The following is an 18932-nucleotide window of genomic DNA, read 5'->3' on the forward strand; positions in this document are numbered from 1 at the left end:
TTCAGCCGCGCTTCTCTCTCCTTTTGGGTGCATGGTTTGAAGGCTCTACAGATTTTACATTTGTCCCTGCAGTGCTGCTCCCCGAGGCATCGGAGGCAGCGAGAGTGAGGATCATTCACAGGGACAGGCTTAGCACACTCAGTGCAGGGCTTGAAACCCATTGAGCCAGGCATGGCCCAACACGAAGAAAAAACCCCTGAGGGTTTCCTAACTATCTACTACTGAAGGCTTTGTTCTAAACAACTAAGTACTAAGGGGCTGTGACTTGCAAAGCAAGAGGCAATGTTCCAGCAACCGTCAACGGGCGGAAAGAAAGAACTGAGGGCCCGTGGGGTCGGCAGCACCCTATGTACCACGGCATGAGCGCGGTACTCCAGGGGGCGCCTGAGCCGACCCTACGGGGCCAACTAAGGGGAAAAAAGTTCCGGGAATCTGTGCACAGGGCGCGCACACACCTATGATGGAATGGATATGAGCAATCACTCGAAGAGAGAACCTGTAGCATCTGCTCCCTTTCCACCTGTGTTACACTCAGGAGTCTGATATCACATAGGATCATCTGTGGGAGATGTTGGAAGTTTTCATTACACATGCTCATACCAGGTCTCTCAACAACAGTTTCCCTAACATCAGGTTGTTTTGGTTAGCATGAATCTACATATGGGTGTTAATATGTGTTCTCCTGGGTGACTTTGCCCTCACCTCACCTCCAGAGCTTCCTCGGATAAAAACCTCATTTTGGGAGGCTTTGCGCTGGTCCCTAGTCATGTTGCTGGGGGAAGCGGGCCTTGTTCACAAGACATTCTGGTTTCCCAAAACTGGAAGCACTAGCCCCTTAATCACCATGGCTGGAACACCAAACCAGCTTGTGGAATAAGCAGGGATTGTGAATCAGTTGTACTGTTCACATGGCAATAATAGGGAGTGATTTATAAATATCAACCTTGCATTTTACCCATGGTGTGCACTGACAGTAGTTGTGGCCTTCAGTGCATCTTCAACCCCTGCAGAGAGGCTCTCACAGATTAGAAGGCATAAAAAGAGAATGTGTGATGACATGTTCAATGAGATAATGAACACATCTGGAACAGCTGACACAGAGCTAAGAGCTTGGAGGATTTAATTGTCCAAAAAACTGGACATGGAGAGCAGAAGAGCAGCTCATGAGCATGCCACACAGGATGAGATGCTGCGGATAATGAGGGATCAATCAGACATGTTGAGGCATCTGGTAGAGCTGCAAGAACATCAGCAGCAGGAGAGACTCCGTCTGCAGCCCCTGCAGAACTGCCAGCAACAATCGCCCTGTTCCCAAGCCCCGACGCCAAGCATTCTAGGAGGAGAGTGGGCAGGGTGCAGTATGTGCTCCATTCAACACCAGAGGAAGGTATTAAGAGAAGGCGGCCATTCTAAAACCTGTCAATGTGCAGGCTTTGGTTCTTGCACAGACAAGAGAAAGTTACTCAATTCGTGCAGTAACTGAGGTTCTTCGAGATGTGTCCTGTGGGTGCTCCACTTCAGGTGTTGGAGAGTCCTGGCGCCGTTGATGGAAGATTTGTGCAGCAGTGCCTGTATGGGCCGTGCATGCACGGATGGTGTCTCACGGCACTGTTGGCGCCCTAACCACTGCTCATGTGGTCCAACCCCTTCAGTTCCTTCTCTATGATGGAGAGTTATACATATTCCGAAGTAGAGGGGAGGACAGGGGGTACTGGAGCACCCACAGGGACACACATCTTGAAGAACCTCAGTTAGTGCACAAGGTGAGTAACTTTCTCTTCTTCAAGTGATGGCCCTGTGCGTGCTCCACTTCAGGTGACTGTAGAGTAGTTTCCCACTATTGGCAGGGGGACTTCGGAGTAGCTTTGGTAACCGATGATAGTACTGTAGATCCTGGTTCAGTGTCCATATTAGCATTATTTGTAATAGTGTAGTGGTTTATAAATGTGGGCTTGGAAGCCCATGTAGCCGCCCTACATATTTCGGATATAGGGACGTTATAGAGAAAGGCAAGGGAGGTCGCTATTGCTCTAGTAGAGTGAGTTTTAACACAGACTGGAGGTTTTGACCCTGACTGTTTGTAACATAGGTGTATATATCCTGATATCCATCTAGATAGTCTTTGAGTGGATATCGAGTTACCTTTTGAACGTTCTGTCGTGGAAACAAATAGTCTCATTGATTTGTGAAGCTCTTTAGTTCTGCTGAGACAGAATAATAATGCTCTGCACATGTCTAGTGTGTGCCAACTAGCCTCTGATTGATTTTTGTGGGTCTTGAGATAAAATGTGGGCAGGCATATGGCCTGGTTAATATGGAAGGAGGATGAAATCTTCAGTAAGAATTTTGGATGTGGTCTCATAGTGAGACTGTTCTTGTGAAAAATAGTATAGGGGTGTGTGCCATAAGGGCCCCTATCTCCCTTACTCTTCTCGCTGAGGTAATGGCAAATAGAAATGCCACTTTCATCAACAGATGGAGAAGAGAACACATGGCTAGGGGATCGAAAAGGGCACATGTTTTACCTTAATACCATATTTAGGTCCCAGGCAGGAGTAGGTTCACGTATTTCTGGCTATAAATTTTGAAGGCCTGTCAAAAAGTGTTTCATGATGGGGGGTGAGAAAACAGGCAAGGCTTGCCCGCTTTGATGGAATGTGCTAATGGCCGCCAGGTGTATTTTGATAGAGCTCAGTGATAATCCTGCTGTTTTTAAGTAACAGTGGTAGGGGTGCCAAAATCGTTGTTATGGTTTTGGTATGGCACCATACTGTAAATCTTTTCCATTTTTGCAGATATGTTCTGTGAGTGGATGGCTTCCTACTGTGAAGCAGTACATTTAGGACCTGTCTGGAGCACATTCTCTTTATTGGTTGGAACTAAGGAGGCTCCAGGCTGTCAGATGAAGCATGCCCAGATTGGGGTGAGTAGTCCTGTGATAAGAGGTGTCTGTCCATCGGAAGTCTCACTGTGGGGCAGACGGACATTTTTGTTAGGTATGGGTACCATGGTTGTCTGGGCCATGCGGGAGCTATGAGAATTTATTACTCGTGCTAGCAGAGGGGATGGTGGGAATGTGTATAGTAGTGCCCCTTTCCATTCAATTAGGAAGTTGTCCCCTAGAGATTGGTAACCTTGGCTTTGGAGCAAAATTGATTGCACTTGCGGTTCGTTCTTGTGGCGAATAGGTCTATTGATGGTGTATCCCCAACGATGAAAAATGTTGTGTAGGACTGATCTCCCATTTGTGCTCCAGCCCAAATTTCCTGCTCAGCCTGTCTGCTTTTGTGTTCATGCATCCTGGGAGGCCCCTTCCAACCCTAACTATGATTCTATGAAGGTGGTCTGGGGATATGCATGCAATCTGTCGCCCCACCGCAGTTAGGAAACCCCATCACAGCAAACTCATCCTCTATGTCCTGCATGTTTCCCACTCTCACTACAGCAGAAGTTTATTAATGGCCCTGGACACTTGTATCACAGCAGATCCCATGGTGGAGTTACTGATTCCCAACTGACCAGTAGCAGTCTGGTGTTGCAAGCTTCCACTGAGTGATGGCCATTTGCTTCTCCTCTGTCAGAGCAGGTCTCATATTAGTATTCCTGGAGACAGCTCTGCACGAAGCTCCAGGAAAGTAGCCTTACACATCTGAAAGTTCTGAAGCCGCTGCTCAACATCTCTTCATGACGATGCGATCCCACCAGTTGGTGCTTGTTTCCTGGGGACAGTAACAGCACTCCACCGTGTTTACCTGCTGCGTGACAGCCAGCAGCAACTGGGAATTGTTTCATTCTATGGCTTGTAGCAGGGCTGCCTGAGTAACATTGTAATTTTCTGCACTGCTGTTCCTCTCTCAGCCCTGGAAACACTGCAGGATAAGTTGTGAGGTGTTTGTAAGGATCACAATGAGGTGCAGAGCTGAGCAGGCTTCATGCTTCTTGAGCAATGGCGTACACACAGCAGAGCCAGGTTTTGAAAACAGATGTGAAAAAGTATTGGTTTGGTTGCTGTTGATATCAGGGGAGGGAGAGAGGAAACTGCATCATGGGAGGCCAAAGCCCTTCCCAAAAGCCGCTGTGGCTAGTTGCACTGTGGGATAACTACCCATGATGCACATTGATTCATCTGTTCATCGACACTAGTGCCGCTGGCGAGGACGCACTCTCCTGATGCAATAAGCATGGAGTGATCATGCACGACCGACTTCATTAGTGCAGTGGCTGGACATTGACTGAAATTAAATAGACTTCACTTCACAGTATAGACATACCCTCATTGCTGTATCCCATCTTATATTTACATTGTAAGCTCTCAAGGACAGGGAAAACGTCTCATTTATTTGAGAGGCTCCTGGCACAATTCTGAATGCTCAAATAGAACAGTCAATCACCATCATCAAATTACTACTGAAGACATGAAAAAGAACCAGTGTCAAACCTGTACTGTTAGCAACACCACCACAGTCTCTACTACACTCTGCACAGCAGCTAAATTAATCCCCCTACTGTTAACAGAAAAAGAGCCTGTCTCTGGTGAAAGTGTGCGTAGACATATTTATTTGTATAATTGCCAGCTAATGATCTATTACTCTGTGCAGTGGTGTATTGCTGGGTTGTCAGTTTTGCTTGGAGGTCAATCATTCTTCATGTTTTCACTGCAGAGTTCTTTTTGACATTTCATTGAATACTTTTTGGCACTTAAAAAAAAAAAACCCTGCTACAGCCACAACAATGAAAGAACAGAGACGCATTTAAAAGGAATCTGAACAGGAGCGTGGCTCCTCTTTTTAATTAGAGTAAAATGCTGCTTGTACTCAAAGATGTAAATTTCCTGCTTGACAATCCAGTCTGTTTTTGAACAATTCATAAGGAAATGCAAAAGATGACAGATTCCCCACAACTATCTGACTACAAGGGAAAACTTATCAGCTTTATATCTTCATACACAATCAATGTTCTCTTTCATAGCAGTCAGCTGGATTTTGCTTGCAGTTCGAGATTATTAAAAAAAAGTTTTCCAATGCTTTCAATTTCATGTTGCAAATCAGGATTGAAATGGTTGATTGCTGACCTAGGAACTTAGTGAAGTTTAATATGTACATAATCTATGGTGCATCTGTGATGGGGGGAATGTTAAGTACCTTTAAAGAAGTCAGTGCTCAGTTGATATTTATTTACTAACCAATACCTATTGTTGAGAAATGGCCTCTGATTGACAAGCTCCTACCCCATACATTCCATAGTGGGAGAAAGCTACCATTCTTCTATCGGTATTTTTAACTTCACTTTAAATCTGACAGCTTGGTGCCTGGTATTTCCATGGAGCATACACAACCATGTGCCCTAAAACTCTACAACCCACCATGGACAAGGGCTAGAGGATCAGACAGACACTTTTTCCAACACAGGTAAAAGTGCAGCAAGTAACAATAAAAACCTGGTGTGCTCTAAGCCTCCCTCTGCCCAGTCTGCAGGACAAGCTGCAAGGTGCAAGTTACCTGATTGCTCTGTTCCTCATTACTATCCTACATTAGCACAGCCTTCAGCAAATGAGGTGAAGCACATGAAGCCCACCCAAAGCCCCCTTTACCTCTGAAGGCTGATCCTGTAGCGGGCCTCTCTATTGCCAATGTTGCGAACAAGCAGAGTTTTCTGTGTGCTGTACTTCACGGGACAGATGGAGAAGTTCAATTGGTCAGGGAAGTCCAGTATTGCCCTGGCCCCTATAGCCCGTATAGGCACAATAAACTTTTCTCTTTCAGTGATGCAGGTTACCTGGTGGATGTAATCCTACAGGGAAATAACAAGCACCACATCAGTCTGGTAAACTCAGGTATCATTCCCACAACAGGGCGAGCAACAGAAGGAATCCAGATGTCTTCATGTACAACAGAACTCCACAGTTACAAGAAGGGAACATTAAGGACTTGGATGCCATGCCCTTCATTCTTTGTGTCACGCTTTAAATATTTTCTAGAGTGTATTTTTCCCAAACTGGAGACCAGAATGGTTCCCAGTGTTTCAGGTGTGAGCAAAATAGCATTATTCCCTACTACCATGATTTATGATCAATCCCCTTTCTAGAGACATTCAAAAATGGCACTGATTTTTCTGCAATGGTAACATAGTGAAAGTGCATATATTGAAAGCAAGCATGTTCTTCACCTAGTACTAATTGCCTTTTTGATACATTTAGTATGTTAAACAAGTTCATTTCTCTCCCATCTTTCTCCGTGACACCTCACAAGCATACCAGATACTTCTTAGAGCTCAAAACCCCCTACCCACCCACTCCTTTTTCTTCCCCATCCCCTCCCTCAGCTGGAATTTCCCACTCTGATTCCCTCAAGCTGGACATAGTAACTCTTGCTCTTCCCAACATCTTGTGTTTCTTTATCCTTCCCCAGCTCCTTTGCTAACAGCCCCACTGCTGGGTATCTTTCAGCAGGCTGGCAGTCTCTGCCGAGACTGAGAGGCTGCTGTAATCTCATGTGTTCTGGGGCTTCCCTAGGTCAGTGCAGCCCCCAGGATACTTTGCACATGTCAGATCCCAGACCTGATTGATAGGTCTGCTGAGATTCAGCCATGATGCCAGTAATATTGAGGTTCCTTGTTGAGGGTTTGGGACCCAGAGGTGAATTGGATTTGGAGGAGAAACAGATAATCGTAGAAAGTCCAGGCTAGCGTTGGGGAGATCAGGTGATTGTCCTTGAAGGAAAGAAGAAGCAGGGGAATTGGGATACTAAAGAGCAGCCGTGCTAAGGAAGAAGCTTATCTGAAGGTTATCCATTTGTTACAGGGAAAGAGCTGAGGCTTCATCCAAGTCCCATTTTCCCTCACCCATCCACAACAACAGCACTATGGAAGACTCTTAAGTAACTATTTACAACCAAAATAGTCGGGTCTCTGACACTATGCATTTAAATGATTACATTAGATTATGTAATATAATATGACAGTATTCTAATGCCCTAGGATTCCAGCAGTGTGATTTATTTGTCAGTTTATAAGTGAGGCAAACATTCCAATCAATGCACTTTATTTCACTGCACCTAAACATTCAGGAAGATTCAACAGCTAAGCAATCATGTGATACAATTATCTGATGCTTCTATTTTGATACACTGTGAAAGGGAATAATTCCATGGATTATAGGGATTACAATTGAGAACTCAGAGCCATTACACCAACTCTACAGATGGGGAAACTGAGGTAAAGAGAAGGGAAATGACTTACCAAAGGTTACACAGCAGCCAGTGGCTGTGGTAGGAATAGAACCCACCTCTCAAATCAATGGTAATCCAGTGTTTGATACACTAGGCTACACTGCCTATTCATTTACCATAGTGGTGCTCTTTCATGGGTACTTACAAATCAGTGATGACTGTCTCCTTGCTGTTACTTCTGTTAAACAATAAAATGGTCCCAGGGTTTCAACTTAGACACATTTCTAATGCAGCAATAATCTGTCCTAACACTATATTACCTCAGTGCCTGGTATTTACTACTTTACTATCACCTGAATGACATATTTCTTCTTTTTAGCTATGCTGTGTTCTCCAGGTACTGTCTAATCTAATGGAAGATAAACCCAAGCACATAGACACATGAACAGATTTAGAGCTATTTTATTACCACCAGCAGGTAACGGTTTGTGCATTTTCACGGCTCTCGTGCCACACTGACTGCCAGGCCAGATGGGATTCTCAGATTACAATAAAAGACACCCTTACATTCAGCATCAGAAAACTGTTTTTTAAAAACCAATTTCAAATAGTCAAGCGGCAAATTTCAGGAGGATTTACTCTCTCCATATATGGAATGATATAATAATAAAGAATAAAAAGACAAGCTAAAGGTAGCGGGTGTGAATTCACTGCACCTGTTATTTGGGTACTTAACATTCCTGATTATTTGAATTGTCAGGAAGCTGCATTAGCAAATGACAGAAAAATGTAAATTTCATTATCATTTTGGCCATGCTAATATAACCTGGGTGCTGTAAACCCAACTAAAAGGGGAATGCCATAGCAAGTTTAGGAAAGCTGCAATTTACGTATCTGGTATCTCTCCCTACAGGTGTGAGGTGGGCAGAGGAGGATGCAGTGAGTTCAGATCAACAAGAGGATAAAGAAAAAATGTATTCCTATAATTCAGGGAATTTGAGAGGAAAGAGACACTAAAAAAAAAAAATCATTGTCAGTCAGTGCAGGGCAAGAGACTGAACAAATGGACACCACTGGAAAAAAGAAACCTAGGGCCAAATTCTGCTTGCCGTACTCAAGTGTGTGAATCCACTGAAGCCAATGGAGGTAGTCATGGGCCACGTTCTGCCACGTGTATTCCCAGTGAGTATTATTGGGACTATTGACAGTGACCTAAATGGGACCCTTTGCAGAGTAAAGATTGTTCGATGCCAAGAACAGTATCAGAATCAGGCCTTATATGATTGAGGTGAGCAGGATTTGGCCTCATAAAAATGAGGAAATTCATCTTGCTGATGAGCAAGGCAGCATTTTGGCTTTGAAGGCCAAGCCTGAAAATGGACATTGGATTGGAAATTATACTAATCTCACCTAGGTAACTCCATTGACTTCTATGGGCTTGTCTACATGGGGAAAAAGCCTGGAGCAGCTAGCGTACACTAGCTATTATGCACTAACTCCCCACATGGACACGCATATTTGTGTGCTTTAGCACACAAAGTGTATTAAGCTAAAGCGCACAAAGGTGATCTTAGTGTGGAGTAAAATTGTCCACACAGGGGGCTAGTGCAGAGTAGCTAATACACTTTAAATTCACAACCTATCTTACGCTGCACTAACTTTCTCATATAGACAAGCCCTATGTTAATCCAGATTTAAGTCCTGACTCAGCAAAGCACTTAAGCACATTATTACCTTTGAGGATTTGAGTAATCCCATCCCCCTTCAGCAAAGAAATTAAGCAGGTGTTTAACTTTATGTCTGTGCTTAAATGTTCTGTTGAACCAGGGCCTTGCACTGGTATGAAAGCAGAAGCAGGCCAACTGTATTCAAACCCATTCACACTAGGCCAGATTCTCTTACCCCCAGGTAAATCAGGAGTAAATGCATTGCCAGCACTGCCGTTTGCGGGTCCTAAGTGAGCGTCAGTGAGAGGAGTGTCAGGCCTATTACGTTCAGATGTCAATTTTGAAGACAAAAGCAATGGAATTCAGCGTTAAGGGACCCATGTCAACTATAGGGCTCATCCTCAGCTGGTGTGAACTGTCACAGTTCCATTTAGATCAATGGAGGTATGACAATTAACACCAGCTGCGGCTCTGCCACTATAACTCTACCTCTTGGGTGTATGCCTGAGACCAGGGGTGGGCAATAATTTTTGCAGAGGGGCCACTCCATGAATACTGGTAAGTCTCATGGGCCACATGATGCTGGAGTCTTAGGCAGCTTTCGGCCAGTCGCTACCCAAACTTCCGGCTTCCGGTCACATGACCGGAAGCAGGAAGTTTGGGTAGCAACTGGGCGAGAAACTAAGCTGTCTGACACTCCAGTTACCTTGGCAACTGGGGCGTCAGGCAGCTTAGTGATTCCTGCCAAATAAATCATCCCAACCAGAGCTTTCTCAAGCTGGCTGGACCTTAAAAACCTCTAAGGATGGAGATTCCACCACCTCCCTAGGTAACCCATTCCAGTGCTTCACCACCCTCCTAGTGACAAAGCTTTTCCTAATATCCAACCTAGACTTCCCCACTGCAACTTGAGACCATTGCTCCTTGTTCTGTCAGCTGCCACTACTGAAAATCCTGAACCCACCTTCAGGTAGTTGAAGGCTGCTATCAAATCACCACTCACTCTTCTCTTGCAGACTAAATAAGCCCAGTTCCCTCAGCCTCTCCTAATAAGTCATGTACCCCAACGCTGGACTCTCTCTAATTTGTCCACATTCTTCCTGTAGTGGAGAGCCCAAAATTAGACACAATACTCCAAATGTGGCCTCAGCAGTGCCAAATAGAGGGGAATAATCACTTCCCTCAATCTGCTGGCAATGCTCTGACAAATGCAGCCCAATATGCCGTTAGCCTTCTTGGCAATAAGGGCACACTGCTTCTTCTCCACTGTAACCCAACATCCTTTTCTGAATGAACTGCTGCCTAACCAGTCAGTCCCCAGTCTGTAGCAGTGCATGGATTCTTCCATCCTAAGTGCAGGACTCTGCACTTGTCCTTGTTGAACCTTATCAGATTTCTTTTGACCCAATCTTCTCATTTCTCTCGGTCATTCTGTATCCTCTCTCTGCCCTCCAGCATATCTACCACTCCTCCCAGCATAATGTCAGCCGTGAACTTGCTAAGGTTACTATTCACCCCATCCTCCAGATCATTAATGAATATTTTGAACAAAACCGGATCCAGGACTGACCTCTGTGGCACTCCACTTGATACCAGCTGACAACTAGACATCGAGCTGTTGATAACTACCCACCGAGCACAATGATCTAGCCAGCTTTCTAAGTCCATTAATCCAAACCATACATCTGTAACTTGCTGACAAGGATACTGTGGGAGACCGTATCAGAAACTTTGCTAAAGTCAAGGTTTATCACCTTGATATATACTTACACATTACTAATAGTATTTTTTATATTAGTTATTTATATTACATGACTGTGGGCTTCAAACACTCAGGATCAGCTTCTTCTGAGCAAAGGAAATATATAACCCACTAGTAAATATGTAGTGCTGATCTACAGAGGACATGAGCTGTTGCAGTCCCTAGCTATAACGCACTGGCTGTTTAGCTCAAGCTGTAGCACCTTGTCCTTTTAACTAGACAGTGTATCAGCTATCACATGAGCCCCCCAGGCATGGCTCAAGACCTGCTTATGCCAGATGCTGTTCAAACACAGAACAAAAATACTCTTCAACCTAACCACCCTCCGGAGCACAGTCCTAGCCATAGAATGAGTTATGGAACCTTTTTATTTTTTGCCTGTTTAAAAAAAATGAAGAAGGTGTGCTAGAGGAAAGGCAAAATTATCTTCTTAAGTGTCTGTCCTGTTTACCTACCCATTGTTTCCCACACTTTTCAAAGGTGAGACCATTCCTTCAAGAAAATAAAGCCAATCATGACTCCACTGCAATCTTACCATCCGGCATTAAAGCAGACACAGCTAAAACCTTGTCTACACACAGAAGTTGCAGGGGTTTAATTCAAAATCAGTTTAAAATCCAGTTTAATTAAACTGGTGCAAATTTCTGTCTGGTCATTGTTTAAAACTGATTTACATTGGTTAAAGCAGATTTAAATCAAATGAAATCTCCACTCACAGATTTTACACTGGTTTAACAACACACCTTTAGTTAAACTGGTGCAATTTTGTGTTTAGACCACACCTCATGGCTAATCCTTCACAGAAAGAGAGAGAAACACACCCTAGGAAATGTGGATGTAGATCTTTGTAATACAAGCCTCTCCTTTCTTACATGCTTTGATAAGCAGTGAAAGAATGATTACAGTGTTGCTATTCAAAGTATCATCACAGGTGAGTTGCACACACTGAAATGAATGTAGCAGTTCACACCTCAGAACTATTCTTTCAGGGTCTCTGCAATCTAAGGCTTCATTTCTGTCCCAGTTTGATGATTTGCACATGTTCATTTCATAATGACACGTCCCATAGCTACCCAGTGTGCCAGGTGGCTCTCATGTGTCAGTTTAACTATATAACTGAGAACAAAAGCTGCATTAATTATTTGCTCATTATGGCTGCAAAGAACATCACCAGGTCCACTGCAATGTAATTAAAAGTCAGGCAAGAATGCAGAGGAGCACAACTCCATGGTGGAATCATGGGGCAATGGAGGCAAGACTGTGGGGAAAAATAGTGCAGATTGTGCAAATCTCACAAATACCCCATGCCAGTTCTGCAGTGTGGGAGACACCCTCCCCTCCCACAAATGGAACAATCCACAGGGAGCTCTGCAATTAGAGACTATGTTTTTCCTTGTCCTTGATAAGCGGATAATGTGGTGCCAACTCAATGTTACAGAAAGACATTCTTGAAGTGAGCATAATCACCTCCACCAAGGAACCCAGCTCCTGAAGATATACTAGGAATGCCTTCAATATGCAACAAAACATTTCTAACAGGCTGGATTGAATTTTAAAAGGACTTAATTCTGCTAATGTACTAACTCATTGTCCTGTCATAGTTCATATTAATCAACGAGCATTACTTCAGTCTCCACTAGGCAGGAATAATGAATTTTGCAAACTCTCTTGTCTAAGCTGGTATTGCCTGAAAAACATGGCATTGCTGTGGTGCAAAGAGTAAGAGGAGGAAGACTGAATAAACTGTGCCATTTTATATGCCTTTTCATTTTTCTTTATCATAATATATTAATCATCTGGAAGGACACACATAACATGCGAAGATTTCTGTCCATTGTTTATTTGCCCATCAGTTCAGCAAAGATTTCCAATTAGACAGACCCTGTCAGACAGAAACACAAGAGCACCTGAGACTGCACTACAGTCTGAGAACATCCACATTAAACTAACAGAGCCAGAAAACACAACAGTGTAAAATAGAAGCAGCTAGAGTAACTAATTGGAATTGTTGCCCAGCAGAAAAATTAGCATTTCATATTTATAGAGCAAATGCCAATAAACCAAAAGATATATGTCAGCTATTTATTTATTTCCTGACTGCCCTGCTGCGTGACATGCCCCACAGGACTACGATAGAATATGAAAATGCTCATTTCTCAGGAAGAAGGCACATGCTGCGTAGCATTCCAGCCACTGACCACTTCCAAATGCCTTTTCTTTAGAACACACAACCCTGATCCTGCTCTGTGCTACCCCACCTGTAAACCAGGAGTGACTGCACGGAAGTCAGAGTTACACCACTGTAAGTAAGATCAGACTCAGACCAAGAGAATTATGGGTACTCAATAACATAACAGGGAAGATCTCATGATAGAGAAAGGTTAACCCTTTTTAAAATTACCACATTTATCAGAGAGTCACAGATGCATATGCCCAATTTACAGAAACTGAATTCTTGTTAGTGTAGAGTGTGATAATGCAGTGATTGTTCCTGTACTCCCTCCTCAGGCACATTAATGAGACTACTCACATCACTTGTTTCAGGGCATATACATATATATATTTATGTTGTACTAGTAAGAGAAGGACCAGAAACATTAGGCCTGGTGCAAAATCTGAGGCCTGAATCAAAGTCTGGCTTTAGGAAACAGCAACTGCTTGCCTGCTGACAAGTGCACTGACTGGGACAGGAACGTGGCAGAAACATAGCATTGTTAACGCATTGGCATGCCTAACAAGCAGTAGATTATTAAAGCACTAATATTTCCAAATCCCCCAATATATGGTGAATGCAGAAACACAACCCTGGGAGACAAGTATAAGTGCTCCCTGAACAGAAATACAATACACAGTGGCAGTACAAGCTCTCCCCAAGATGCAGTAGTCCACAAACGCAATCATGAGAGACTGCACAGAGACACTCTGACCTTAAGCTAGGGGAGACAGGATGATGAGGTTATGCTTGATTTGGAGGCAAGGTATAGGGGAATAGCCAACGTCAGAGATGCAATATGAAATGTCTTTGTATCAGGGTATAAGAAAGGGATCCCAGCAGAGATATCTTTGTCCAGCCTAGGCGATAAAGGAAAATCCTGCTGTTAACTGAGCTTGTCCACTGTAACGAGCATACATGTCCTAGTGTAACTGTAGCTCTTAAGGGGTGCTAGCACTGTGCTTTGCTTACAATAAACCTGGCCGAGTGCCTTTGTCACCTAACCGAGTCTGTGGTTATTCCTGGGCAGTGCTAATAAGGTCTGCAGATTCAGCTAGCTGCAGAAACTGAGACAGCATATAGAGGAGAACTCAGACCAGTATGCATGCCTTGACTGACAACGTATGTAAACATATACATACATTTTGTCTGAGTGGCATAACTTACATACTAATTTACTGGAGTATTTCAGCATCGAGAAGGTTCTCCTTCCAAAAAAAGTTCCAGAGGGGTAGCTATGTTAGTCTGTATACAGCAAAAACAATGAGAGTCCTGTAGCACCTTAAAGATTAACGAATTCCTGAGGGCATAAGCTTTCGTGGGCTGCAACCCACTTCGTCAGATGCATGAGATCATGCATCTGACGAAGTGGGCTGCAGCCCACGAAAGCTTATGCCCTCAAGAATTTGTTAATCTTTAAGGTGCTACAGGACTCTCGTTGTCTTTCCAAAAGAGACTCTAGTGACATGATCCTGGTCCCATAAAAATCAACCATAGAAGCAGAAGTGGGCCATATATTAGCACATACAAAGTACAAAGCCTAACATGACTGCATCAGCATTACTCTGCACGCACACACGCAACTGGATGCACAATGTAGGCAGCTTTCAAAATATGGCTCTAAAGAACTATTTTTCATATTCTGAACGGTAAGACATTGTGACATGCCCCGGGGTACCATCTGGACTGTGGGACCTTTGTGCCCCCTTTAACTCTTCTGCCTAGGATGTCTGATAGGCCTTGTCTACACTTAAAAAATAAGTCGACCTACAGCCACTGCTGTAATTACAGTGGTGACCTTCAGACAAACTCACTGGTTTACATTAAACATCAAAATAAATAAAATATAATAAATCTCTTTCTCTAGATTAAATGGTAGGCATAAGGGTCAGAGTTGGTTACTTAAGAAATAAAAAATAAACACGCATTTTACAGCCTAAATTTTATCAAGTTAAGCAAGATTTGAACCACAGATTCTCACCCTACTGGATGTTGCAGGCAGTTTTCAGTTCACAATTCATATTAACTAGAGAAAGTCTTCTAGCTGGGACCAGCCCCTCCTTTAGTCTCAATGGAGTTTTTTTTGTCTCTCAAATGTTCTTGTTGCCTTCAGTGTAGGTGAGGGAGGAGAGGTGAGGTAGTGATGTCATTGTTCCTTATTTATACTCTCCTCCAGATGCCGGAAAGATCCTTGCTGCATCATGGGGTTTAGGCAGCCCCATTGTGTATGTGCTCAAGCAACTGTCTTTCATGTGAATTGTAAATCTCTTGTTTACAACTCCTCTGCTTGTGAATGGCTGGTGATGGTCACTTAACACTTGGCTGGGTGTTGGTCACCCCTTTGTTGCCACTGAAAAGCTAGTCTGTGGCTGTTTCCGAGACATGGTACAGTAGGCCGCAGGCACCTGGTGAATCGTGCTCAACCCTGTGGGAATTTAAAGTTCTGGGTTTGATTTATAAAGCCCTAAATAAGATGGATCCTTTCTACTTGAGAGACTTAAGAGCCTAAGTCACTTGGGCACTCTTGAAAATTTTTCCCCATACAAATGTAATTTTATTGCAGACATTAATTATTTCCAATCACTTCTCAGTCCTTCCAGAGGAACTGATTATTTCACACACTCATGTTGCTGGGGATCAGGATACTGATCATGGGGATTTTCATTTATTGCATCATCCCATTTCCAAACTATGGGGATAAAAGGAATACAATCAAACCAAAATCTATGAACAAATGAAAGAAAAGAAATCAGCTGTGTCTGAAGAGAGGATTGAACTCCTCACTTCTCTGAGTGCACTAACACTGGCTACTACAAAGCTATTCCTAACCTTGCCACTTCAAGACAGCTCATCTGAAGCATAGCCCTAAGTACTAGCATTAGGATGCTATACAACATTTGCTTTGCACCTCTTCAAGCATCAACCTGCCATGCATTCCACCCTTCCCAGCTGCTATATCTTCCTCTGCCCCAACAAGCCTCACAATCACAGAGCTGACCATTTGCATCATAGCATGTTATTTGCACACTCACAGCAAATGAATGGTATAGTAGCCTAGATACTATGCTGAGATGCCAATAGGTAGATATAGATGCCGTTAGGTATCGTTAAAGTACAGGGCTAAAGGAGGAAGCCAAACCAATATTGAAAGATGTTTCTATCCAATTGGCACTATAACCTCCTACTATGCAAGAAACACTGGGTTTTGAACAACACGTGTCTGAAAGAGATAACACAGCCCTGGGAAAATTGTGTATGCCCATTTATTTCTGCAGAGAATCTTTCAGATAGGAAATATGACTAAGTCCATTGCAGCACATTGAGCTCCTTCTGAATGAAGAACATCCAGAGCTCAGTTTGTCTTGTCAAGTTGGCTCTCTGCTACACACATAGCATCTTCTCTCCTTGACTGACACCTGGAATGTTGACTGGAACTGATAACTGGAAAAAAGCAAATATAGTGCCCATCTTCAAGAAAGAGAGGAAAGAGGATCCAGAGAACTACAGACCGGTCAGCATCACCTCAATCCCTGGAAAAATCATGGAGCAGGTCCTTAAGGAATCCATTTTAAGGCACTTGGAAGAGAGGAAGGTGATCAGGAACAGTCAACGTGGATTCACCAAGAGAAAGTCATGCCTGACCAACCTGATTGCTTTCTATGAAGAGGTGATTGGCTCTGTGGATGTAGGGAAGGCGGTGGATGTGATATACCTTGACTTTAGCAAAGCTTTTGATACTGTCTCTCACAGTATTCTTATCAGCAAGTTAAAGAAGTATGGGTTGGATGAATGGACTATAAAATGGATAGAGAACTGGCTAGAGCATAGGGCTCAACGAGTAGTGATCAATGGCTCCATGTCTAGCTGGCAGCTGGTCACAAGGGGTCGGTCCGGGGGCCAGTTTTGTTCAACATCTTCATCAATGATCTGGGGGATGGGGTAGATTGCACCCTCAGCAAGTTTGCAGATGACACTAAACTAGGGGGAGTGGTAGGGATAGGACTCTGGAAGGTAGGGATAGGATACAGAAGGACCTAAACAAATTGGAGGACTGGGCCAAAAGAAATCTGATGAGGTTCAACAAGGACAAGTGCAGAGTCCTGCACTTTGGACAGAAGAATCCCATGCACAGCTACAGACTGGGGACCGACGGGCTAGACAGCAGTTCTGCAGAAAAGGACCTGGGGGTAACAGTGGATAAGAAGCTGGATATGAGTAAGCAGTATGCCCTGGTTGCCCAGAAGGCTAATAGCATATTGGGCTGCATTAGTAGGAGCATTGCCAGCAGATTGAGGGAAGTGATTATTCCCCTCTATTTGGCATTGGTGAGGCCGCATTCGGAGTATTGTGTCCAGTTTTGGGCCCCCCACTACAACAAGGATGTGGAGAAGTTAGAGAGAGTCCAGCGGAGGGCAACAAAAATGATTAGGGGGCTGGAGCACAAAACTTATGAGGAGAGGCTGAAGGAACTAGGCTTGTTTAGTCTGCAGAAGAGAAGAATGAGGGGGGATTTGATAGCAGCCTTTAACTACCTGAAGGAGGGTTCCAGGGATGATGGAGCTAGGCTGTTCTCAGTGGTGGCAGATGACAGAACAAGGAGCAACGGTCTCAAGTTGCAGTGCGGGGGGTCTAGGTTGGACATTAGGAAAAAGTTTTTCACTAGGAGGGTGGTGAAGCACTGGAATGTGTTACCTAGGGAGGTGGTGGAATCTCCATCTTTAGAGGTTTTTAAGCTGTGGCTTGACAAAACCCTCGCTGGGATGATTTAGCTGAGGTTAGTCCTACTTTGAGCAGGGGGTTGGACTACATGACCTCCTGAGGTCCCTTCCAACTCTATGATTCTATGAAGGCAGGCAAATGTCCACAGGGGCAGCATATCTGAAAAGCCTAAAAACCAGAGGTTTTAAAAATCATCTCCTTTTCCCCAGCCCAGAATGAGGAGGGGAGGTGGCTGCTAGAGAGGAGAGATTAGGCATAGGTTTCTCTAATCTATTGCATTCCTATAGGTATAATTGAACATCCCCCTATCTATATGGGATCTGTATATATGAGACACATATATAGCAGAAATGTAATACCCAATGTGGACAAATACCAGTGCATTCCCAGAACTCCACGTTGTCCCTAGCTAGTTAATCTAAAACAGTGGTTCTCAAACTGTGGCAAGTGGGCTACAATGAACTTGTACAAAAAGACTTTAGGCCTAAAGAACTATCGAGCATGGGTGTCTCCCATTTTTGGGTGTCCAACCTTAGTCACCTGAAAGTGGCCAGATTTTTAGAAGGTGCTGAGCATCCTTCCACTGCAAATCTTTCAAGTGTCCCAAGTTGGGCTCCTAAAATCAGTGATCACTTTTGAAAGTTTAGGCCTTGGTCTTTATAATAAGCTCAGTAAGTTAAAATATGCACAGTCATGCAGACAGCCCTATGTTTGATTGTATGGTGCATAATCTATCAGCCCATAGGGGTTTAAAGGGTTCTCTCTCCCACTGACGCTGAGTTACACCTTAAATCTCTTGGGTGTTGAAGGATGAAAAGAGCCCTGAAAATAGGTTGACAGATTATAGAACAACAGGCAAAAGAAACATCCAGTCTGTTAACAGATACTTCACCAAGGAGTAATGGGTTCTCTACTGCTGCTTGCAGTGGAATGAGCCCAGAGTATCTCCACTGAAATCAGAAAGTTTATTCTGGATTACACCTGTTTTAGGGATCAAAATCTAGCCCCTTGTATTCATATTTAATGTTTAAAAGGCACCACCGATCTCTTTAAGGGTGGCAGTGTTACCTTGTTCTCCTCAGGCGTGAAGAGGATGCGGAAGGTAGATGCCATGCCTGGTGCTACTTTGTGACCCGCATTATTGGGACTGATAACTCTGAAGTAAGGAGAACTCTCCAGGATGACTTTCACCAACCGTGGAATCTGTAGGAGACACATAAAATATAAGATCATGCAATCCACATGGAAGAGCAAAAAGAAAAAAAATCTTCCTGACCATCAAATAGGGATATTGATCCTTTGTAAAGCTCTTTGTGATCTAAAGATGGAAAGTGCTACCTAAAGGCTAAGCGCAATTAGTTTATTATAGGGGAAAGGGGGTAAGACGTTAAACTTTTTGATGTGTT

At 43.7% G+C, this 18932-nt stretch overlaps 1 protein-coding gene across 2 annotated transcripts in view; it reads right to left on the minus strand.

Moving 5' to 3' along the window:
- HYDIN (HYDIN axonemal central pair apparatus protein) overlaps positions 1 to 18932 on the minus strand; it is a 293633-nt gene that overhangs the window by 260844 nt on the left and 13857 nt on the right. For both annotated transcript variants that reach the window (XM_067546885.1, XM_067546884.1), the window contains exons 4-5: positions 18595 to 18729; positions 5591 to 5790 (exon numbers count right to left, since the gene is read on the minus strand). In XM_067546885.1, the coding sequence (XP_067402986.1) occupies positions 5591 to 5790; positions 18595 to 18729 (335 nt within the window). The remainder of the gene's footprint in view (positions 1 to 5590; positions 5791 to 18594; positions 18730 to 18932) is intronic.

The sequence above is a fragment of the Emydura macquarii genome, unplaced genomic scaffold (genome assembly GCF_026122565.2).
Source record: "Emydura macquarii macquarii isolate MOO-44397 ecotype Brisbane River unplaced genomic scaffold, CSIRO-AGI_Emac_v2 contig_1170, whole genome shotgun sequence".
NCBI classification, from domain to species: domain Eukaryota; kingdom Metazoa; phylum Chordata; order Testudines; family Chelidae; genus Emydura; species Emydura macquarii.